The 24235-nt window shown below is 39.7% G+C and overlaps 2 protein-coding genes across 3 annotated transcripts in view; both read right to left on the bottom strand.

The window, feature by feature from the left end:
* Positions 1 to 126: 126 nt before the first annotated feature.
* On the bottom strand, positions 127 to 8921 carry LOC129457333 (stimulated by retinoic acid gene 6 protein-like). Of its 2 annotated transcripts, none has more exons than XM_055231031.1 (18): positions 8793 to 8921; positions 7876 to 7948; positions 7665 to 7765; positions 7418 to 7545; positions 6911 to 7031; positions 6289 to 6334; positions 5964 to 6089; positions 5813 to 5886; positions 5601 to 5709; positions 5137 to 5227; positions 4990 to 5065; positions 4839 to 4920; positions 4235 to 4283; positions 4038 to 4155; positions 3842 to 3961; positions 2214 to 2377; positions 1591 to 1734; positions 127 to 1197 (listed from the first exon to the last, which is right to left on the bottom strand). In XM_055231031.1, exons 1-18 carry the CDS (start codon positions 8813 to 8815, stop codon positions 995 to 997), a joined length of 1848 nt encoding a protein of 615 aa, XP_055087006.1. In that variant the 5' UTR covers positions 8816 to 8921; the 3' UTR covers positions 127 to 994. The 2 variants fall into 2 exon arrangements, with proteins under 2 accessions (XP_055087006.1, XP_055087034.1); XM_055231059.1 differs by having other exon boundaries at positions 7876 to 7944.
* Positions 8922 to 13916: 4995 nt separating this feature from the next.
* The window catches only part of LOC117389101 (phospholipid-transporting ATPase ABCA1-like), a 32505-nt gene continuing 22186 nt past the window's right edge, over positions 13917 to 24235 (bottom strand). The window contains exons 19-48 of the mRNA XM_033986816.2: positions 23977 to 24108; positions 23741 to 23880; positions 23510 to 23647; positions 23199 to 23428; positions 23031 to 23103; positions 22724 to 22926; positions 22353 to 22404; positions 22129 to 22233; positions 21723 to 21871; positions 21096 to 21220; positions 20915 to 21013; positions 20646 to 20835; positions 20471 to 20565; positions 20347 to 20379; positions 20145 to 20250; positions 19909 to 19983; positions 19396 to 19565; positions 19138 to 19315; positions 18884 to 18999; positions 18653 to 18797; positions 18449 to 18572; positions 18108 to 18237; positions 17660 to 17843; positions 17466 to 17572; positions 17238 to 17379; positions 17012 to 17146; positions 16832 to 16935; positions 16663 to 16755; positions 16337 to 16580; positions 13917 to 16185 (exon numbers count right to left, since the gene is read on the bottom strand). Coding sequence (XP_033842707.1) covers positions 16051 to 16185; positions 16337 to 16580; positions 16663 to 16755; positions 16832 to 16935; positions 17012 to 17146; positions 17238 to 17379; positions 17466 to 17572; positions 17660 to 17843; positions 18108 to 18237; positions 18449 to 18572; positions 18653 to 18797; positions 18884 to 18999; positions 19138 to 19315; positions 19396 to 19565; positions 19909 to 19983; positions 20145 to 20250; positions 20347 to 20379; positions 20471 to 20565; positions 20646 to 20835; positions 20915 to 21013; positions 21096 to 21220; positions 21723 to 21871; positions 22129 to 22233; positions 22353 to 22404; positions 22724 to 22926; positions 23031 to 23103; positions 23199 to 23428; positions 23510 to 23647; positions 23741 to 23880; positions 23977 to 24108 — 3952 coding nt within the window. The 3' untranslated portion in view covers positions 13917 to 16050. The remainder of the gene's footprint in view (positions 16186 to 16336; positions 16581 to 16662; positions 16756 to 16831; positions 16936 to 17011; positions 17147 to 17237; positions 17380 to 17465; positions 17573 to 17659; positions 17844 to 18107; positions 18238 to 18448; positions 18573 to 18652; positions 18798 to 18883; positions 19000 to 19137; positions 19316 to 19395; positions 19566 to 19908; positions 19984 to 20144; positions 20251 to 20346; positions 20380 to 20470; positions 20566 to 20645; positions 20836 to 20914; positions 21014 to 21095; positions 21221 to 21722; positions 21872 to 22128; positions 22234 to 22352; positions 22405 to 22723; positions 22927 to 23030; positions 23104 to 23198; positions 23429 to 23509; positions 23648 to 23740; positions 23881 to 23976; positions 24109 to 24235) is intronic.

The raw sequence follows: 24235 nt of genomic DNA, 5'->3' as shown, positions 1-24235 counted from the left end.
AATGACTAGAGACAAGATCATATAGTCCTGCCCCTATTTGAAATTACAATGGACTTTATAGTTATTTACATCTAGTGATTTGTCCACTCACTTTTTAATGAAATACAGAAGACAACTTGCTTTTTTGTGCTGAAAAATTTTAATGCAGCTTGCATGTTCCAGAAAGAACACTGTATCACTATAACCTGGTATTGGAGGTCTACATTTCCTGTTAAATAAAATATACACTTTAATAAAAGTCATGACCTTTATTTAGTCTTTGTATAAAAAGAAACAACAGCACAAAACCAAAATTTTTGGTAACAATCTGTGCTTCTAACCATTATAAAATGCACATCAAGGTATAAAAAAAACCAAAACACTGTCTCATCTTAAAAACAGTAAAAAATATATAAAATATCTGAAAAATGAAAAAATAAAACAACTTTCAATACAATACGACATCGGTATGGCACCATTTACAACCTTCTTTTTTGGTCTTTCTCCAAAAAAGAAAAGAAAATGATCTTGGTAATACCCTAAAAGTAGAAGTCAAGATCTATAAGTCTCAATCTGTAACAGCCAACTAATCTGAACCAAGCTGTGACAATGATCCAACAAAACTATAATACAATGAACATTCAAGTGCAGGCTTAAGTAGTGCATTTAAGTAACAGTGATTTGATATACTCCTGACATTTTTTGTGTAATTAGCCCTGTCATGATAATTACTATATTGACTATTATTTTGCGGTCAGTATTAATTAAATTTTCTTTGCACTACAGGAACATTTTTTGCTATACGATAAGATTTAAGCTGCAAAAGGGTGAATTAATAACTTCTTTGACTCATTACAGATGCAAACTAAAACAAAACTACTACTAAAGTGTTTCATTCTGCTGTATTTATGATTTTTTTTAAATCACTTATCATCTATATTTACTTCAGCAATATATATATTATCGTGACAGGCCTATATGTAAACCAGGTGTTTGGGTTGGTCACATGACAGTTTCAGTAGTTATCTGAGACCAGCTCTGTTGCCGCCTGCGAGCGCATGAGCCAGGCCCGCACCACAATATCTGCCTGCGGTGAGGAGGATAACTTCAGGGGGACATTAGCGCGGAGGTGGTGCTTCCGGAGTGGGATCAGATGAGGGTTCTTGAGTAACGTGTAAAACAATCTCCAGCGCTTCTTAGCCCGGCCGTGTGCTGGATCTGAGAGAAGAAGAAGAGTTGGAGATTGGACACGAGCCACAAGGGAAACAGTAATAGGTATTGTTACAGTTACAATAATATAATGATATATTTAATGTCATGTTGTTCCTTATTGCTTTTATTTTGGAATTTCTGTAACGCTGTGTGTGTATGAGTTTTACTGATATTATTGATTGCTTGCTCTGCCCTCATGTGCTTTACCTGTGTCTCGTTCCTCTTGTGTATTTAAACCCTGTGTTCAACTTGTTGGTCCATTGTCAGTGTCATGTCCTGTACTTGTTTAATTTTACTTCTGGTCTGTTATTATGAGCCATAAAGTTAAAGTGAAATAAATGCACCAAAACTCCAGAGGAGTGCTAAACTTGCCTCTGTTGTGTCACTTCTAGCACTTACCGCAGGGGGCGTTGTTGAGTATGGAGTAGCTGGAGTCATGTTGTACGTCTTGAACATGAGAAATCAGAAGCTGACAGAAGCACACCATCACTGGGTTGCTGTGGTAGTGATCAGCAAAAATCATCCCAATCCATGTACAAAAACCTACAAAAATACAGGGAACAGCAATAAAAAGCAACAGGGCCTATAATCTGACAAAGGCAGCAAAATTGTACATTTTTAAAATGCTGTTTTTGGGTGTAATTAATTTCTAATTAATTTTTTTTTAAATAAACACAAGTTAGAATAGAGACATCAGCGGGTATAGGACATAGATGAAATCAGATTTTTTTGAAGAACTCAAGCTTCCAAGAATGACAATACAGGATTAATCACACATGCATAAATCAATCAAAATATAGTTTTGAGGAAGCAAATGATGAGGGAATATTGTTATAATATAAATGCTAACAACAATACAATAATAACAAAATGATTGGATTAAACTCTTGCCTCTCATCTGAGAGTATCTGAAAGCCACACCTATAGTAGTCACATAATTATGATTTTAACTGTACTGTATTTCCAAGGGAAACGGGTTTGCGCTCTAGTATTTTCATTGCATTATTCCTCGTGTAACTGACCCCTGTCTAACTTCTCATATCCTTTCTGCATGATGGTCCGGTCGATGCGAGACACCAGCCACGTCCCCAACATGAAGCTGATCATCATCCGGAGGAAACAGCTCGTTATCCCCATCACCACATTGTAGAAGAAGAAGAAGTAGTTGAAGCAGTTAAATGCATTCCTGTAACAATGACATCGTATGGATCATAATCAAGTACAAATATTTTATATAAACATCTCTGTGGGAAATGAGTCAGACATTATCTGCATCTATAGTATTTTTTCAGGAACAACTTCAGCACTATTCACTTATTTCAGAGTTTATATCAGCCCAAGAATATGACATATGTCAAATTTACATTGTCAATGTTTGCAAAGGTATACATCATTGTTTTCACAGTTATTAGACCAATATGTTTCAACCTTTTTTGAGTCACAGCAGACTTTTTTGGTTAAAAGATTCCAGGTCACACCACACACTAAAATATGAACAAATTACACAAATTAGAACAAAACTATTGGAACCTAAACAGTTTTGTTAATGTGATGGAAATGTAAGTGTATTCATGTTGTAAATTTCTTAATATCTTTATTATTAATTCTATTTTGTTTTGAGTTAATATTTACTGAAGTCCATGATCTGTGCTTATTTTGGTCATTTTTATGGTTAACATGATTATTTGGTGATTATTTACTTGATTTATTTATTCTTTATTCTTTCATTTAATTATTGCTAATGGTAAACATGGAGTGGAGCCAAACAGTTTTTTGACCCTCTGTCGCTCTTGTCTGTAAATTCCCCTTTTAGTTGTAATAATACGAGTACACAGTAAAGAGGTTTTAACTGCACTTAGATCGCTCTCCATGGATTCATTTCATTTCGGCGGCATTATAAAAGGTGAAACTAAGGTCAAAGTGTCAAGCTGGCTTTACAAATATTTGGACCTTAATTTCTGGTTCTTTCTATCTGGCAATTGTGATGTTTTACTTCCTTCCCCGGTTCAGACGTTAAATTCATGTGTGAATTAAAGGGCCCATATTACGCTATGTTCTGATCTATGTTATTATGTTGTTTCCTCATCAAAAACAGACCTAGAGTCATGTTTTGTTTGATTCACACATGTTTAACACACAAACCCTGCATATTTAGGCTGAGTCCTGCTCTTAAATATCACTAGAATTGAATGACTAGAATGATTTCAGACGTGGAATTGCTAATCTCTAATAAAAACAAATGTAAAATGTAGCTTTTAACTTGAAGGTGACTGATGATTGCTCCAACATGTGCGAATGAAAGAAAAAAAAACACACTAAAACACTAAAAGCTCACAGGAGTCAATTTCATGTATAATATAGGACCTTTAACTGAAACTGGACTTTACTTTAAGTACACCTCAAATACCCCAAGGCACACAAGTGTTCCCCAGTTGGAAATGAAAGGATTAGACCAGTTCTTATACCCATTCCTGTCAAAACCAGCAACAACATTATGACTGAGATGTGCAATGGGGGGTGAAGAGCGAGAGCTTGCACTTGACTGACAACTCAAACTCAACCTTTTAAATCAGGGTTACTGTATTTTTGTGTTTAAAGTAATCCAGAGTAACATACCTTATTTACTTTTATATAAATTAACTCAACATACCTGTTATTGAGGGCAAGAGGCTTTTTGTCATCAGTCGGAGATATTTTGTCTTGAAGGAAGAAATACTTAACCAGAAGAACTTGGAGTTTGAGGAGAGCAAACAATAAGCCAAACGTTACCCTGGAGAGCATTAAAAACACCAATATATCAATATGAATGAGTGCATTAAAGCAAGTCAAAAAAGAATGAGTCTTACAATAGGGTCCCCACTGATTTGAGTAGCTCCATCCCAAAACCATGTTTTATTTGTAAGACAAATCCATAAGCGATTAGAAAGGCAGCCAAAAAGTGAACGATGCGGATAATCGCATAACCTAATGTAAAAAAATAAACAGATAGAAATAAAGAATGCACAAATACACAGAGTACACACAATAAAGCAGACAGCCTTACCCCAAAGACTGAATGCTATTTGCCAACCAGAGTATTTTGCAATAGAGGCCTGCAAACAAAAACAATTCTAAACATCTAATCTCAAATAAGATAAGGTATACTTTACTGATCCTTTGTGAGGGAAATTCATTTTGTGCATTTGACCCATCCTGGCCCATCCATCCAACCTGTCAGGAGCATTGATCTATTCATAGATTGTATACAGAAGGTTTATATATACAGTCTATGGATCTACTGCCGTACTGCGCTCGGGGAGACATCTCCATGATCTGGAGTTAGGCTCGTTCAGGGCTAACTTCACTGGACGATCACTACCTATGGTGCATGTTTTGGGTTGATGGAGTGACTGGAGGAAAACCTTGACCCGGGAATTGAAACCAGAACCTTTTTGCTGTGTGAAACGTGAGAGCCAATGCAAATATGCAATCATGGCTCTTACAATACTAAAATACAGAAACAAATTTTAAGATAAGAGTTAAGGTTTAAACTATCTGTCTCATATATGACACATCATATTCACAACAGTAGCATCTGTCAAACAAACAGTAAAACTTTCTTCTTTAAGTGAATCACAAAATGAAATCAAATTCAGTCTAAAACACACCACACTGGCAGCAGAACTTGGATTTTGTAACTTCTTTGGCAGAAAATCCTTGTGCCCTTTCCACAGTCTCTTTATCTGTTTTCTGCAGAGAAATAAAACCTTTGTCAAAAAACAAATCACACTGGCTAATGACTTCTGTATTAACTCTCACCTGTAACAGACCAAAACATGGCAAACATAGACCACCATGTTGAGACCCGCTGATACAAGTGTAACATGGTGACACTCTGTGAAGACATGACACGCAAATTAAGCTTTTTAATTAAAGCAATCACATATGACAAAACCAATGCCTTACTCCGCATGACATCGAACAACTCTGGTGTATTTCCAGGAACGTCAATCCAGTTAAATATAGCAGAGGCCCATGCAAGGTCTTTTAGAATGATCTGTGTAAGTATAATCACAGTTATAGTTGAACACATAGACTGTATATGACTGTATATGGTTGGTTATACATGATTGTACTAATACTTGTTTAAAAGTACTACCTTATTTTGTATACAGTGTTGTCACAAAAATAAAATATTAAACATGATCACGATTCTAAAGAAAAGGCTTGATACTATATACCAAAAAATGATGATAAAATAATACTTTTTTTGACAATAGGACATCATTTTCAGCACAATATGTCGTCCTACTAGTGTTGATATAGTTTAAGACCATCGTAAAACTATTCAGGAAAGGCTAGATTTAGCTTTTTGTTGAAAATGTGTCCGATATTGATTGATTGATTGATTGATATTTGTATCTGGGTACCATATAAAGAGTTAGAAGAGATATAATGGCAGTCCCAATGAGCCGGTTGGGAAACTTGAAGTGAGGGTCCCACTCATAGACACGTCTCTGGAACCAGTTCAATGAGTTACTGCACAAAAAACAAGGGACATTTGCATGCACTGGCACAACATCCTAAATACAAGATTACAGTAAATATAAATTCAACATATTGCAGTGAAAATGTGTTCTACCTGTTTGCAGCCGTCTTCCTCAGCAGCCTCTTTACATGTTCAGTCTGATGAGTGTGCATGAGCTCCTCGCAGTCCTAGCAAAGAATGACACGATTACAGAGTTAAATAAATACTTTGAATGACGTTTTCATAAGAAGGAAAAGTGATTCACCTCCTGCTCGGCCTTACACTGTTTGCACACAGCTTTTACCAGCAAGCAAACAAAACGTCCTAAGAGGAAGATGAGAGAGAGAATCCAAGGCCACTGGTAAATCGGCTTCTGGTAGTTCCACCATTTCTGCCAAAAAAATAAAAATAAAAAAATAAATAAAAAAAAAAATAAAAATAAAAATAAAAATAAATAAATAAATAAATAAATAAATAAATAAATAAATAAATAAATAAATAAATAAATAAAATAAAATAAGTCATGAGTTGAGAAAAACACATTTAATCAAATAAAATTCCACAATAGGTAGATAAGAATTGTATACCACCTCAACATTGGGGCAAGTAATCCAATCCCAGCCAACAAGAGTAATCCTGAAACAAAAACACACGGTTTATTCGATACTTATCCGGCCTGTCATGATAACACATTTTGAAGTACAATAAATAGCTGAAGTAAATATAGATGAACGGTAATATTGAAACTAATTTACGCCACTGACAAAAACCAAAGAGCAGATTTAAACCACAAAAACTAATCTAAATATTGTTAAAAATCATGAGATATAATAAATAAATGGCAGAATGAAACACTTTAGTACTTAGTTTGTATCTGTAATAAATTGTTAATTCAACCTTTTAAAGATTAAATGTTACCATATAGCCAAAATATAACCCCAAATTTCCAGGCAGTAAATATTGACCCCCTCAAAAAATATTGTTCCAGGTTTCATATACTGAACAATAAGTCGATACAGTAATTATCGTGACAGGCCTAGAACTTGTGTCATTTCCTTAGACGTTATAAAATATCAGGGCAGGAAGTGAAACCAAACCACTGTACGAAAGTAAACAGCTCCCAAATACCAAGCAAATGAGGTTCTGTGAAATCAGTACAAAAAGCTGTATGCATCATTTCAGTAAACATGCACTACAAACATATGTGTTTACCAGAATATGGAGTAGCATATTCCCATCACAGCCCCAGTCGCCTTGTACGGTGTTGACAGACAAGCAAAAAAGGGGAAATATGCCAGGCCCACTTCAAAGGCTCCAATTAAATAAGCTACAGCTGAGAAGAAAACAGGAAAACCATGATAAATCCAGAATAATAACAGGAATATCAGTCTGGTAATCACTGGTAACCTCGTCCCTCGTATGCACCTTGATCCAGGCTCAAACGTGCAATCAGATTTGTTCATTTCTGTAACGACTGTGAAATTAAAATCCAATTCCTCTCACCCTAAATTATCTGCTATGCTTTTGAGTCCCCTCTGATTTTTCCCCTTTATTTTTTCCTCATAAGAATCCATATTTGTTTTGATACAGACAAACCATGTCGTGTCCCTGATTGGCCAATTCACCTGTCAATCATCCAAATCTGACCTCTAGGAGACTCACATCTTCATGAAGTATTGGAGTAATGTGTATTCTGGATTCCAAGCGATGTTACAATACCTTTGGCCCAATCTGGAAAAACTTTAGGTATGTGTCGTTCCCTGAAGAGCTCCAACACACTGTAGGAAATAGCTCCAAAAGCAAATCCATATGACCAGCGATTACTGAAGCCCATAGCATCCATGGGTCTGTTAACAAGGACAATCACAATATGTATGCTTCAAATACACTGCAATTTGTACAAAAATAATTATTATCATCATCAAACTAACTGTATTTTTTTCTTTGTTGAAATACAAGCTCTTACATCACAATGCCAAAGCGTCCTTGTAGTAACGGCAGTCTGTGGTCAATGGCATATTTCTTGGTTCTTCTTGTGAGGAATGACAGCACTCCCACAATGAACAACTGGAAAAGAGCCAACCGCATTTAGATCAGTGTGATGGAAACGTGGTACGCCAGAGATTGTTGAGTTTATTGTTAAAAGATGTGTATGATAATCAAAGGCCATCACTTACAGCAGGTATGAGGGAAAAGTGCAGGGAATTTTCAGTGGAGAGTGTGCTGTTACATACTGGAACAATCGGCTTCCTGGGAAAAAAACAAAAAAACTAAACAAAAAAACAGAGGGAAAAAAAAACAAAGCAATTGCATGTACATGTTTTAGTTACGCACAAAACATAAATCTGAGGATAGCATTTTGTATGTAATCTTCTGGTTGCATACTTTCATAAAATATTCTTTTACTTTGAAATTTTTTTGGGGAATGTTGCAAGTTTGGTAAGCTCAGTGGGAGAGGCAAACAGGATATCTCTGCTCTGACTTAGTTTCGTTTCTGGGCCACAGTGGCATTCCTAGTGTGCTTTTCAGAGCTTTCCAGCTTAACAGTCTCTTTACACAATATGCAATTTTGAGACGTAAGACACGTGAATCTGTTGAATCTGTTGCATTGAGTTTCATTTAGTTTTGCAGAAAATAGTCCAAATGTTCTTTTTGGATTTAAGATTTTCACCCAAAAAAGCCCCACCCTGAGCATAAACATGAACAGTCCTTGGCCTAAACATGTCTAATTCCTAAATAACACCTGAAAGTCTTACATTTCAGAGATTTACAGTTTAAACATGATGCTGTGTTTTACTACAGGGTTAATGTTACCAAGTTAAAGTAAGTATCCTGGCATAATGGGCATTCAATAAGGAGGGGAGGTTTTAATCAGATTTTTTAATACAACTTTTTGACTGTTTAAAGTGGGAGACGCACGTGATAAATACAGTATTTCCCCATTTCTATATTTTCATTATCACATATATTTTCTAATGCAGCCCTGAAGTGAGTGTTTGATATCTTGTTCAAATAATCAAGATAGATGGTACATAGATGCTACACGAAATTTGTTCCTCTAACCAAACACGTGGTTCACAGGAGCAGTACTTACCCATATTCTTGCATCCAGTCCATTTTAGTGGTTGCTAGTCAGGCTACGTTGAATAGTTCTGTTTTAAACAAATTAACAAAAGAAGTATTGTACCAGCGTCTACATCAGGATGCTACTTTTTTCTTTTTTTTTTTTTTTTTTTTTAGATGGGACCTCCCCCCTCTCCTTCCACTCATCCTCGCTTCCACCACGTCACTTGCAAAGATTATTTCCTGTTACCTGACACTCTTCTTGATAAATCTTTCACTCCTACTTTATCAGTGACATCCAACCTGTTGCTTTTAAGCTAATTTCAAGAAACAAACAGAACCAAAACTTCTGTAAAAATGAATAAATACTTGAGTCACTTTCCAGGTTCATCACTCATTACTCCACTCATTACTCAACTGTCCATCCTTCCCCTCAGGTCAAGAGTCTGGGTGTCATCCTCGAGAATAATGTCACCCGGTCTGCATATTTCCACTCACGCAATATCTCTCGTCTTCGCCCCTCCATCACTCCTCACACCACTGCCATTCTAGTCCACAGCCTTGTAACTTCCCGCATTGATTACTGTAATTCTCTTCTCTTTGGTCTCCCCAATAAATCCATCCAGAAACTGCAGCTCCTTCAGAACTCTGCAGCCTGGGTCATAACACGGACGTCCACTATCCACCACATCACCCCCGTCCTACAACAACTCCACTGGCTCCCATAAAACAGAGAATTATCTTCAAAATACTATTTACCACCTTCAAAGCAACACACAACCTAGCCCCTTCATACATATCTGACCTCCTCCACATTGCTGCTCCTGCCCGCACTCTCCACTCCTCCTCCTCTCTCCAGCTCACTGTACCCTCTGCACGACTTGTGACCATGGGGAACTGGGCTTGCAGCTGCTCTGCCCCTCTGGAACTCTCTCCCTCCTGATCTCCGCACCTTAGATTCTCTTCCACTCTTCAAATCCAGACTAAAAACTCACCTGTTCAGACTGTCCTACCTCTTGTAATCAATCACACATATTTTATCAATCAGTTTTTGTCATGTTTTACTGTATTTGTATGTTTTTATCTAATTTTTATCTTGTTCAGTGTCTTTGGGTGTTTTGAAAGGCGCTTATAAATAAAATGTATTATTATTATTATTATTATTATTATTATCATCATCATCATCACTGCTCGCGTTACCATTACGCACCACTAGGGGGAGCATGTTTTTGTCTATAACTCGGGGTTATTCTTATGGATCGTTATGTAATCGCATAATGATGTTAGGTAGTAAACAACAGCAGGCCAATTTAACTATTAAACTCACCCCTTTGGGACTAGATATAGTAAACTCAGGTTAGGATAAAGCCCAGAGCTTCAAGCCAGTTCCAGCAAAATGAAAATGTCTTCTGGATGGGAGCAGCAGAGACGTCTTTGTAGCAAAAATTGTCCCGATAACCACTGGCACCCCCTCATTAATAATCATTATAACATTAACATTAAAAAAGAAGAGTGCATTTGACATAATACAGGACCTTTAAGACACCTGTAAACACAGAACAACAGCTTGCTGAGTAATCGCTTCTCTGTACAGGCTGTAAATCAGCTTAACCTGAGCTGAGCAGGTTGTAAACCCGAGGAGTCTCTTTTAACTGCGCCATTACTGACACCTGCTGGAGGAATATGGAATTACACCTGTAACTAAATATTACATGTGATTAAGAGCCACATATAAATTAACCTAAAGTATAGACAGAAGAACACTACAAAATTAAAAGTTATTGGGGGTGCCTTTTTATAGCAAATATGTCCAGGGTACCGCGTGTAGATCTGTGTACTCTTCCCACTCACTGCTCTATGCTCCCACATTTTAAATATATTTTTGAAAGTAAATCCATAACCTCAGCCCTCTCCCTGGATCCCACCCCAGAATATCAAAACCATGATCATACCACCCAATAAATGTGGTAACATAGTGCTGTGGGAACATATGTTCAGCTTTTTTAATATGTTAGTCGTAAACCAATTATGGACACAAATATTCATACTTCAAAATTAAATAGTATTGCACATTGAGTAAAATCGTACATGTGACACAACCTGTTTGCCAGTCAATTTTAAAGTTGTGATTCTCGGGCTAAACGTGTTTTTAGATGTAACATGATTTTGTATATTTGAACAAAGGTTATGGATGAGGAGTGTGTGCACTTACAGGTTTTGGCCACCAGAGGGTAATGTTTGACACAAGATGACCTTCTCTTTTCCTGTTCAAAATACAAATACAAAAATACTACTACTACTACTACTACGACTAATAATAATAATAATAATAATAATACCTCGCTGGGAGGGAAGGAGCCTGAGCTTGTGCGGGAGGTTGAGCGTTACCGGCTTGATATAGTCGGCCTCACCTCCACGCACAGCTTGGGCTCTGGAACCCAACTTCTTGAGAGGGGCTGGACTCTCCATTTCTCTGGCGTTGCCCGCGGGGAGCGACGGCGAGCTGGTGTGGGCTTGCTCATTGCCCCACAGCTCAGCCGCCACGTGTTGGAGTTCACCCCGGTGAACGAGAGGGTCGCGTCCCTGCGCCTTCGGGTGGGGGACAGGTCTCTCACTGTTGTGTCGGCCTACGGGCCGAACAGCAGTGCAGAGTACCCGGCCTTCTTGGAGTCCCTGGGAGGGGTACTAAACAGTGCACCAACCGGGGACTCCATTGTTCTCCTGGGGGACTTCAATGCCCATGTGGGTAATGACGGTGACACTTGGAGGGGCGTGATTGGGAGGAGTGGCCTCCCCGATCTGAACCCGAGTGGTGTTTTGTTATTGGACTTTTGTGCTAGTCACAGCTTGTCCATAACAAACACCATGTTCGAGCACAAGGGTGTCCATCAGTGCACGTGGCACCAGGACACTCTAGGTCAGAGGTCGATGATCGACTTTGTGGTCGTGTCATCTGACCTCCGACCGCGTGTCTTGGACACTCGGGTGAAGAGAGGAGTTCGGGGAGGCCATGGAGGAGGACTATCGGACAGCCTCAAAGAGATTCTGGCAAACTGTCCGACGCCTCAGGAGGGGGAAGCAGTGCTTCACCAACACTGTTTACAGTGCAGGCAGAGAGCTGATGACCTCAACTGGGGATGTTGTCGGGCGGTGGAAAGAATACTTTGAGGATCTCCTCAATCCCACCGTCACGTCTTCCGAGGAAGAACCAGAGACCGGGGACCCAGAGGCAGACTCGACCATCACCCTGGCTGAAGTCACCGACGTGGTTGACACGCTCCTTGGTGGCAAGGCTCCGGGTGTGGACGAGATCCGTCCTGAGTAACTCAAGTCTCTGTATGTTGTGGGCTTCTTGGCTGACACGTCTCTGTTCATTATATTTATGGACAGAATTTCTAGGCGCAGCCAGGGGCAGGAGGGGGTCTGGTTTGGGAACCACAGGATTTCATCTCTGCTGTTTGCAGATGATGTTGTCCTGATGGCTTCTTCGAGCCAGGACCTGCAGCAGGCACTGGGGCGGTTTGCAGCCGAGTGTGAAGCGGCTGGGATGAGAATCAGCTCCTCCAAATCCGAAGCCATCGTTCTCAGCCAGAAAAAGGTGGTTTGCCCTCTCCGGGTGGGTGGTGAGTCTCTGCCTTAAGTGGAGGAGTTCAAGTATCTCGGGGTCTTGTTCACGAGTGAGGGAAGGATGGAGCGTGAGATTGACAGGCGGATCTGTGCAGCGTCTGCAGTGATGCGGTCGCTGTATCGGTCTGTTGTGGTAAAGAAGGAGCTGAGTCCAAAGGCAAAGCTCTCGATTTACCGGTCAATCTACGTTCCTACTCTCACCTATGGTCATGAGCTCTGGGTAATGACCGAAAGGACAAGGTCGCGGATACAAGTGGCTGAAATGGGTTACCTCCGTAGGGTGGCCAGGCGCACCTTTAGGGATAGGGTGAGGAGCTCGGAGTAGAGCCGCAGCTCCTACACGTCGAGAGGAACCAGTTGAGGTGGCTCAAGCATGTGCTCAGGATGCCTCCTGGACGCCTCCCTAGGGAGGTGTTCTGGGCATGTCCCACCGGGAGGAGGCCCCGGGGAAGATCCAGGACACGCTGGAGGGACTATGTCTCTCGGCTGGCCTGGGAACGCCTTGGGGTCCCACCAGAGGAGCTGGAGGACGTGTCCGGGGGTGAGGGAAGTCTGGGAGTCTGCTTAGACTGCTGCCCCCGCGACCCGGCCCTGGATAAGTGGAAGAAAATGGATGGATGAATAATAATAATAATAATAATATTATAAATTATTATTATTATTATATATATTATATGCAGGTGCAGGTGTGTGTATAAATGTTTGCTTCTAGATTATTACATTGCGACTGTAGCCTCGAAATGTGATGTAAAACAGTCAAAAGCCTTTTTCCCATCTCAATTCTAGTACGGCCAGTGCTTAGCCGTGTAGTCGTGTGAGCTATGTTCCTGTATCAATGATTAACAAGCAGGTGAGATATTCTGGCAGTAGAAGTCCCTTATAAATAAATGTCATACAGTGCTGTTCTCCTCTAATAGACAGCGATGGCCAATCCACTTTTCCACAGAGAATACAGTGATGGATTCAAGGGCAGAGAATAAGAACATGTGATCAAAATGAAGATCAAGATCAATGAAAGTAGTACACACTGCTGACAACAAAACAAATGAGCTGAGGTCTGCTTCTGCAATGGTGAACTGTACACAGCATTTAATTACCGGTATATCACTATATTCCATTTTCTGTTCATGGGAGAAAGCTTAACCCACAGCAACATTTGAAAAAAATAAAGAAAAGAAAGTATGCTATTTCCATAACATGTTCAGCAGATCAAATATTAACAGAAGTCCCAGCACACAGTGTCTGTCCTGTGTGTGGCCCATTGAACATCCATCCAAAATCTTGTTCCAATCCCATTGGCTGTTGCTGCAGATGCAGATCACCTCCCATTTGTTCTAGTAAAGTGAAGTGAGGAATCTGGACATCGTGCAAATATTTACCAGAAGCTTTAATAGGACACAGGTTTTTCAAACATCAGACACATTTTGTACTGTAAATCTATGATGGCCTTTTTATTCTGTAATTTTTATTACAATAGAAGTTGGCCAGTGTGTTCAACTTTATAAAAGTGAAAAGTCAGAAGGGAACATTGTCAAAAAATGTTTGAACTTTATTAAAAGAGAAGCTGTACATAATCAGTAACAGACTTAATACTTATAAATGTAAACAAACCATAACAATGACACAATGATGAGGAGAAAGAACACGCCTGTCCCACATTCTTCTCAGTTTCTCTGCTTTTCAGATTTTAATGTTGTCTCAGTTTCAAGTTTCCAACAGATCTGATTATCTGAGTTCCAGTGCAGAGTATTATATTTAAATATTATTTACTATAACTTATTTGAAATAATAGGCAACTACGCCTTTAAAGTGCTCAGTCTGCAACTGAGAGACTGTGGCTATGGCTCTAAACTGATGTTAAGCTGAGCCAAAACCCCACAGCCGTCAGAACAGAAATGCCTCACTGATATTTCAAGATACGAGCACCTGAAATGACATGAATATGCCATTCATTTTCACCCTGAAAGGATTTTGTTTTAAAAAACATACCATAGAGTGCTAAAAGCTATTTTAAGTCTGTGGTCCCTGTGAAGGTTAGCCTGGGCGACCCCTGGAAATGTTTATCTTTTCAGTTTTATAGCTAGTTGTGTGTAGTCAGTAAAGTGAAATATCTGAATTTTGGGGAACTCACTAAATAACAAAGGTTTCATTTAGAAGAATAAACACAAATGTACAATGTTGTGCTTTTTCAAAAATCCAAAAACGAGTAGGAGGCTAAAAGTATGAATGAGTTAAAAGAAAGTAAAGCACAAATTATGAACTGTTACAAAAATGCTGGTAGATACATAGTGAGCTCCATTTGGCACATGTACTATTTTTTCACTCCACTGTTTTTATATAGTTGACAACACAAATTTGCTACAATAACTAGAACATCCAAACATCTGAACTGGCTCAGGTCTGCTCCTGCAATGATGGTGAACTGTACAGAGCATTTACCTGCACAACAATATCCCATTTTGTGTTTATGGGAGAAGCTTTACCTACAGCAACATTTTAAGAAAGAAAGTAAGTATGCGCTTTCCACAACATGTTCTGGCGACCAAATATTGATACAAGCTGGTAACAAGTATCAGTCCTTTCTAGTCCTCTTCCACATAAACACACACTGTCCTGTGTGCAGCCCATTGCATGCAATATACTCCCAAGATGCATCCAAAATCTTGTTTGAGTCTTTCATCTTGTCCGAGCGGCTGTGGCCGCAGGTGCAGATCACCTCCAATTTGTTCAAATGCAACAAAAATAAAATGGGATCTGGACATCAGGGTACAATTATTTACCAAAAGCCCATTTTGTAGTAGGACACAGGTTGGTGTTAATACATTCCTTGGCAGCATACATACATTGTTGTTTAATGGAGTGCTGGATTTATGTCTCTCCATGACAGTATAGGCACTGTGCTGAAAATGGGCAGGAAAAAGATTAAGAACAAATAAAAAAGACTGAAGGTCTTAAAATAAACAGAAGTCAACGGCCCATAGGAGCCTGTACAGTAAATAAAAATTGAATATACTAACAAAAGAAACTATAAACAAAAAATATTTGTCACGATTGAGAATTCAGATTTTAAACTAATCTGTAATACTTTATATAAATAAAGTATTGTGGATTAGTATATACGTATACTTTATATAAAATAACAGAACATCTTAATAACAAAAAATGTGAAGTTTGATCCTGATCTGTCTGTTCTGTGTAATTGGCAGTGAAACATCACCTAAATTAGCACTAACAAAGTCCCACAGACAAATAGCTACTAAAAAGTCCTAGTCGTCCTTCAACTCTATCTCCAGACTTGTTTTCCACAGAGAGGGGAACTCTGATCTTCCCAGGCAAAAACAGAACTTATGCCTGTTGTTTCTTCAAGTTCCATTCTTCAAGTTCTATTCTTCTTTCTCTTCGGCGTCTTGTGAAGGAGAAGCACCAGTCTCCCACCTTCACACATCTTCTTATTTAAATATATATTTGCATTGATTTGCATTGTTTCAGTGTCTGTCACAACATTTGCAGTCTTTGCCTCACATGTATCACAAGGCTGTGGCTTGTGCAGGTTCACTGGGAAATGTTGACCATTAAAAAAAATAAAAATATAAAAGGAACCAAGTTGTCCTGGTCAGTCCGAGGCTCACTTGTAGTGGTGGGGCTGGTGAAGTCTGTAGAGTTCACACACAGCTCTCCTTGGTCTTACTGTCCATGAGGAAAGAGCTGAGTTGTGAAATGTCCACTACCACAGCATCTCGCTTATTCAGATGGATGTGGTCCTCATCACTTTGGTCCTTGGCAAAATTAACAAAAACCTTCAGGAGAGACAAGAAAAGAAAAATTATGAAAATGACTGGGTCCTCACGTTCAACAAGTTAACAGCAGAGTGTAAAATGCAAAAACAAAACACAGATTTAAACACACACTGTACAGTTTCTAATTTACAGCCACATAAGAAAGTCTTACTTGGTCTAAAGTTGTCTGGGACACGGAGTAGTCCTCTATGCTGAGTGTCTCCTTGTTCTTAGAGAGTAAGGAGAAGATACGGGCTAGTGAGGTGAGGGAGGAGGGGAGCTGGTATTGCAGCATGTTGCGGTGTTTCTCCTTCAGAGTACTTCCTGGAAGCTCCTGCTCAATAAATTCCATCACAGGCCTAAGGTCGGGGTCCGGCCCCGCCACACGCAGAATAATAGTGTAACCATCACCGAATCTGTGATATACACACACATAATATTTACGTTTATATACTGTACTCATGGGTACATAATTAGTATGCACTGGTAATTGCTTACTTGTTTTTAAGATGTTGCACACTGCCCAGACAGCGGAACCTGCCATTGACCATGATGGCCATTCTAGTGCAAAGTGCTTCACACTCCTCCATACTGTAAAAATATCAACCACAGAATGTCAGGACACTATAAAAACTCAAGGAAAATCTTAAACTACTAAATGAGTCACCTATGGGAAGTCAGGACAACTGATCGTCCTTCTTTGATGATACTAAGAATGGCATTCCACAGAGCTCGACGCGCTTTGGGGTCCATGCCTGTTGTGGGTTCATCCTGTGGAACCGAAAACACATTACTGTAGTAACAAATGACCATGTGCGTCATCAGCGTAAGCATCATCGTCATTTACCAGAAACACAACAGGTGGCCCTCCGATCAGAGCGATGGCAGTGGAAAGTTTCCTCATATTTCCTCCGCTGTAGCTGCCGGCTGACTTATCTACATATTTGACCAAGCCTAGCTTTCGAATACCCCACTCCGCAACCTTAAAATGAGAAAAAAACATTTTAATATAGAAACAAAATTAGAGCTGTGACATCATGACTTAAAAGCATGTTCCAGGTTGTAATGCTGACCTCACAAACTTCCTTCTCAGGCACTCCTCTCAGAATGGCATAAAACTCCAGGTGCTCCCTGCCAGTCAAAAGGTCGTTAATGGCATCAAACTGAGGACAGTAACCCATGTTCTGGTGCACCTCGTCAATTTCTGCTGTTACACTGAGGGGAAGATACAGGCACTTTGTTACTCTGGTGAACACTCAAAGCATAAACACAGACACAATTGACAACATCAGACTTCTTACCTCTTTCCAGCCAGGTAGGCCTCTCCACCAGTGACCTCTGAGTCGCCTGTAAGCATTTTAAATGTACTTGTTTTTCCTGCTCCATTCACTCCCAGCAAACCAAAGCACTGCACAAAAGAAAGTAGCCGTATTAAAACTTGTGTTGCCGATTTCAAATTGGTGTGTAAAAATTGTTGTCAAAAGGTGAGCTCTACCTCTCCAGGGGGAATGCCCACACAGAGCCGGTCCACTGCGGGCTTCTGCTTTCTTTTGTAAATCTTTGTGAGCTGCCGAAGCTCCAGGATATCCGTATGTCCTCCTCCACTCAGGATCCTCTGACGCTCCCTGGCCACATCTTCATCCTCTTCTCCAATAGGCTTCAAGTGACTAGTGGATGACCTGTTGTGTTAGAGTAGGAAACATATTGTTATTGAAAGTGTTGTAAAAGGTATAATGAAAAGTTTTGGTCAGTCCATATTTACTCTAGTTTATTTTAGGGTCATTGCATTTTTTTTTTTGGCTTAGTTTACGGTTATCTGAAAATGTGTGATTAAAGTAAATATGTAGTCCAGTATATATATATATATATATATATATATATATATATATATATATATATAAACAAGTTTCAAAACCACTGCACTAGATGGCAGTATTAAGTACCTGGCCTTGATGCAGAAGCGATACTGTATCAGGACAGTGATGAAGAAGAAGATCACGCCCTCAATAGCCATCGCAAACAGGTTCTTTCCCACCATGTCCCAGGCCAGAGGGGAGCGGAAACGGTTTTCCCCTGTGTAAATAAAACAAAAGCAATTTAAGTACTAAACAGGGGAGTAGACGGGTGGGCAAATGAGTCTGTTGTCCCAGGCCCAGAATTGGACCTTCTTATTATTTTACGTGAAGTTTCTTGCCCTGGGCCACCAAATTTCTGTTGATGGGCCTGATATTAAAACATTACAACTAAATACTTGAGATGCCTAAAGATGATCCTTTGTACTCACCAAAACGTTCGAGAGCATCTGCCATCGCCTGATTCTTCACCATGTCAATCAACCCTCTTCCCAGACAGAAGTGAGGGAAAATCAGGAAGACATTTTTTAGGATGTCGTTAATGCCACCTATTTCCTGTAAGAAAAACACAAATATTTATTTAGTTAAACATTTTGCAATTCTTTGTAGATTAATAAAATATAACAAACACATACATTGCTTCCAAACAGCTCCAAGACAAAAGTGGACACGCTGCCATTTATCCCAATGAGAATGTTGACACTGGTCAGAACCACATAAGCTGTGCTGGGGATCTTGAAGAAGAACGAGGCTGGGTACATCAGAGGAGTGATAGACCACCTGCATAAGAAAATCAGTCATTTTTACATGGAGTCCTAATATCAAATAGTTGTGTGAATAAGAGCAAAGCTGTTTTAAACACTGACCCATAGAGCAGGAGCAGCAGAGCCAGCACAGGGAGATTTGTGGAGGAGACATAAGCGTCTTGTTGGAAGCACACAAAAATTATGATAACCAGAGTGGCTGGGACAATGTAGTTACACTGTAAAAAGAAAGAACAAAAAACATAATTCAGTATTTGAGTTTGAAATAATAACATTTTGAATTGAATTCTCTACCAAATCTGTGTAATGAGAATAACTAGTCTACCCTTATTTGTACATAAAAACATAGTACTTACCATATCCCAGACAAAGTTGGCCAGCCAGTAGAGGAAAGGCTGCACTCCGCTGATAAACTGAAGATGCTTGGCTTTGTTGACTCTCTCCTGGATGAGAAAGACCACAAAACTAGCTGGGACAAAGGACATGGCAAAAATGACGCAGATGGACACCAGCACATCCACTGAGGTTGTCATTCTGCAAAACAGGTAAAAATAAAACGTGTGAATTTGACTATTTTGGCTCATCATAACAGTACTTCTATCACTAAAACTCACAGCGCGACTTGGGACAGCTGCTCTTTGGTGAGGTTGAGCGGGTGATTGTGGGCTGTGATGCCAAACTTGGAGGGGTCTTTGCCAGCTGGGAGACTTGCCCTTAGGATGCCGTTGTTCATCACATTCAGAAATGATGCAATGCTGTGCCATCCTTTGTTATTAAACCAGATCTACACAGAGACAAAAAAAGATATAAACAGGGAAGTTGACAGGGGGACAAAGGGGGATGTGTTGTCCCGGGCTCCAAGGTCTAAGGGGCCTAGAATTGGACCCTCTTCTTATTAATTTAGATTAGAGGGGGGCCCATGTGAGGTTCTGCCCCGAGCCCCCAAATTTCTGTCAACAGGGCTGGGCCAAGTCATAAATACCAAATAGAGTATGTGTAACAATGTAATACACCATTTCTTTTATTTCTAGTGATCATATCGGGTGGATTTAGTTGTGAAATCATTTGTAGTCTCAGGTAGAGTAGTTATCTGAGCAGGAATTGCATTAGTATAGATGTGTGCTAACCTTGACATTATTCTTTGTGTCCAATCCTCCCATAAAACTGGAGAGACTGCGGAAGAAGCGATCTGCTGCTGTTCCCTGGAGATTAGAACAAGAGGCCAGTTAAGGACATGCTAACACAGTACAAATATCCAGTCTCAGTAAGTCTAGGTGAATCTGAGGTAAGAGCAGAACTAGAACGCATTTAAGCAAAACTATTACAAAAGTGTTGAAAATAGTGTTATCTTTGTTTTTCTTACTCTCTCCAGTCGGAAGCGCCTCCGGAGCTGAGCAATAGCTTCATCGATTTCATCTCGCTGTGACAGAAGATGAGAATTCCTGGCACCCAATGAAAATCCACCATATCTGTGTAAAAATAGCCATGAAGGACACGTTATATTTCACTACTTTGGAGAATCAATATACAAACAAGGTTTCAAAGGGAGATGTGAGATGATGTACCTGAACTCGTTGACCCAAATCTTGTTTTTCAGGCTGCAAGAGAATGTAAATGGTTGATAAGTTTTTGTCTTTGATTGAAAAGTCAATATATTTGCATTAAGGAATAGTAGTAAAAGTAGGTTACCTCCTCCCAATGATCTGAGCGTACGTTTTCACCAAATAGTCTGAGACATTTCTGCCTGTCAAATTCTGAAGTGTGTCTGTTTCACTGATCTTTGTCTGCAAAAGTGAAATAAATTATTAGTTTTACAATTGAAATAAATAACTTAATAATCAAACTAAAAGTTTAAATTTCTAACCTGTGGAGGAGGCAGACCCCCAGCACCAGCGGGACACTCGGGTAACATCCTCTTACGGCCCCCACAACTGCAGCTACAGAGAGGAGACGGGTTCTCCATGGTCCAGTTTCCATTCTCAAACATCTCAGTGACACTCAGAGGCACTTCAGGAACCAACCACTCCTCTTCCACAGTCGTACATGGTGCATCCCTGGAAAATAGTTACAATAAATTCATCATTAAATTGTCTTTACTTTTCTTACTATTCACATTTTGCCAAAGCAACTTACGGTATAGGTTCCCCTTCCATACAGTGTGTCCCAAACCCTGGTTTCTCTGTCAAAGCACTTTGTAGCTTGTTTATATGAGGATCCTCAGGCATATCATTGCTGTAATAAGCAGGCGTCACAAATAATTAAAATTGGGTTTCATGTAGATGGTAATAAACACTGAATGAAATGTGCGTTTTACCTGATGAAGGTGAACTGTTCTCCGTACATGCCGGGGTGTAGAGCAAGGCTGGGGTACTTTCCAAAAGGTGGCACAATCAGACTAAACACCAGAGCGATGCAAACAAAAACAGCAGGGAGCACAATCTGAAAAATAACATATATTTTTGTTATTGTACAGACAGCACTTTTATTACTTACTACTAATATTAGGGTTGCCACAATGATCAAATCACAAAGGCTAACTTTACAAAGGGAAATTTGTTTTGGGCACAAACATCCAATAAATAGATACAGTACAGATAAGAGAATTCATAAGGTCATAAGACAATAAAAAAAAAAAAAAAACAGTTAAGTGGAATGTGCCCTAGATGTTAGGTTTACATGTGTGGGCAGAGCAGCAGATGGAGCGTGTTATTGGGAGAGTCATAATAGAATGTCCCTTAGATAATAGAACGTCCTGTGCAAACACAATATCCTGTTGTTTTTATATACCTGTAGTTTAGACCTTTTCAAACATGTTTTGAAATGAATTGGATTTACTCTTGTATTTGTTCAGTTCATATTTCAGTCTTCCCTCAAATTTAATCTTAATGCTTCTGGGAATTGTTTACAGTGTGCAAAGAATCTAAATCTAAAGAAAAAATACCTGAGCGAAAAATCCCTTTCTGGAGCGGCGAGCGTAGAGAAAGCGTTTCCACAGCAAAGCCACAAACTGCTGCCTCTTCAGACTCCAGCCTTTGACCTGGTATGACCCTTTGCCATCTGTTCCACTGAGCCAGTCGGTCTCACGGGATTCTGGATTCACACCGGGAATAAAGATTGAGATTCAGGAAATATGAGCAAAATGCCTCAAATGAACTTTAAATCCATAGTCAGGGGAGTGGACGGGAGGGACAAAGGGGATTGTTGTCCCTGGACCCAGGGTCTTAGGGGCCCAGAAATGGACCCTCGTCTTATTAATTTATATTACAGGAGGGCCTATGTGAGGCGTCTTGCCCCAGGCCCCCAAATTTCTCTCAGGCCTGATATCATTACTCTGCAACCTCAATCACCTTCTGAGTCGTTGAAATCAAAGTCATCCTCGGTGAAGGGCTTCAGGCAGCTCTGGTGGTCTCCGAAAGCATGACGACGTCGTGTCCTGGTCGGCACAACCCCATCTAAGAAGAAAATAAATTAACGTTTAGCTCTTTTCAATTTGTGTAGTCAAACGCTCCAAATGTGACACTGAACATGTATAATCTTTTTGTATAGAAATAAAAATATATAATCCATTTACCTGAAAGTTCAACTGCATCCACGCCACTATCTTCAGCCACTTTTAAGAAGATCTGCAGAGGAAAACAAAACTTAGAACACAGAAGACTGAAGCAACTGTAGGGATGCAAGGATTAATCTAATTTAAATGATAATTCAGTCATGTCTAATTGGCAATGATCAGCTTGAGTCTTTGTAATCGAGAGGTCCACAGCAAATCCAGTAAAAAAATGTGGTTTGGAGCAGGGTTCAAACTTTGGAGGAAGAAATATTAACATTTGAACAAAATACTGATTAAAAGATTTGAAAAAATCTTCAGTGACATTTTATTTGTTGTTAATAGGAAAAACTAAAACGAAATAAAATATATATATATATTTTCCTGGACCATACCTCTTCCAGTGTTGTGTCAGATATTCCATAACTTGAGATTCCCAGATCAGTCAGACGATCATCCAGCTCATGGAAAAGCTCCACAAAAGCTCCATCTTTGGCTGACTGGTACGGCAGGATGTAGGTCAACTCATGCCCAAGGTCCTCCACCATCCGTGCATCCGGGACATGTTTGAAAATCACATTGGAGATCAAGGACACATCTGTGAGACAAAAACACAAAAATACAAGTTAATGAACAGTGACAAAGGACTTAAATTGAATTAACTATAGGCGAAATTGAAAATATGAAAAAAAAAATTCTCACCAATAGTAGTTGTTTCACTCTCTGGTTCACTCCCCAACCCTGCGTCTGAACTGCTCTCTGATACACTATCCTCCTGAAGCAAAAGAGAAAAATATAATGAACAAACCTGATGAAGAATTCACATATGTATAATGTATAAATGCACAACAAAATAGATTCATATGATACCTTTTCGACTTTTTTGGTGTAGGACACGGTGCTCGCTGAATTCCTGCAAGACTGGAGGGTTAAGTCATAGTCCCGTTTGACCAGGGTCAGGTAGTAGCCCGTTCCCAGGTGAGTCTTCAGGAAGAGGGAGGAGCCAACACAGCACAGCTTTCCGTGAGAGATAATCGCAATACGGTCACCCAAGATGTCTGCTTCATCCATGTGGTGGGTAGACAAAATGATTGTACGACCTATAAGACAAACAATAGAGCCAATATATTAGAAAAAAAAAAACGAAAAGTAATTCTTAGTTTGATTGATGCTTCTTTTACCTTGTCTGTATTTAAGCAGAAGATCCCAAATGCCTCTGCGAGCATAGGGGTCGACACCAGCAGTGGGCTCATCCAGAATCACAACTTTTGAGCCTCCAACAAATGCTAGCGCTACAGACAGCTTCCTCTGCATGCCTCCTGTGTATAGTACAAGACAACCAGGTCAACCAAGTCAAATTTTAAACAGGATTTTCTAAGTAACTTGATGAAATAGTACGTTATGTAACTGACCGGACAGAGTGCTCGTTCTGGAGGTTCGTTTATGGGGCAGTCCGACATCATTAACAATCTGCTCCATTTCTGCTTTCACCTTCTCTTCAGGCAAACCCTTAAGGCGACCGTAGAACCAGATGTGCTCCTCTACAGTCAGCCTTTGTTTAAAAAGAACAAAACATTAAATGAGTTAGTATATGTCCTAATTTGAACTATACAAAGGGTTAGGAAGACTGAATATTGAAAGTACATACATGCTAAACAGAACATTGTGTTGAGGGCACACGCCTAGATTTTGGCGAATGGTGCTTAGTTCGTTGCGAATATCTTTCCCGAGGATGTAGGCAGTGCCAGAGGTGGGTGGGAACAACCCAGTCAGAATGGACCTATTGAGAACAAAACAGGAGAATATTAGCTAACATGTTAAGGTCATTTCTGTGTTTATAGGCTCATTTTAAAGGTGTATTTTGAAACTTTTCAAGCAGAGGGTCTCATGGGACGTCCCACGGGTGT

The sequence above is a fragment of the Periophthalmus magnuspinnatus genome, chromosome 1 (assembly GCF_009829125.3).
Source record: "Periophthalmus magnuspinnatus isolate fPerMag1 chromosome 1, fPerMag1.2.pri, whole genome shotgun sequence".
Classification (NCBI taxonomy): Eukaryota; Metazoa; Chordata; class Actinopteri; order Gobiiformes; family Gobiidae; genus Periophthalmus; species Periophthalmus magnuspinnatus.
The sequence above is the reverse complement of the archived record's forward strand: the minus strand, read 5'-3'. Positions and strand labels throughout refer to the sequence as shown.

Coding starts and splice junctions, on each gene's coding strand:
- LOC129457333 (XM_055231031.1), bottom strand. CDS start 8,815: ATGGACTGGATGCAAGAATATGG. Junction 5,228..5,600: donor CTCTTCTAACTCTTTATATG/GTACCCAGATAC, acceptor ATACTTACACAG/ATCATTCTAAAAGACCTTGC. Junction 4,284..4,838: donor CAAGTTCTGCTGCCAGTGTG/GTGTGTTTTAGA, acceptor TTTTGTTTGCAG/GCCTCTATTGCAAAATACTC.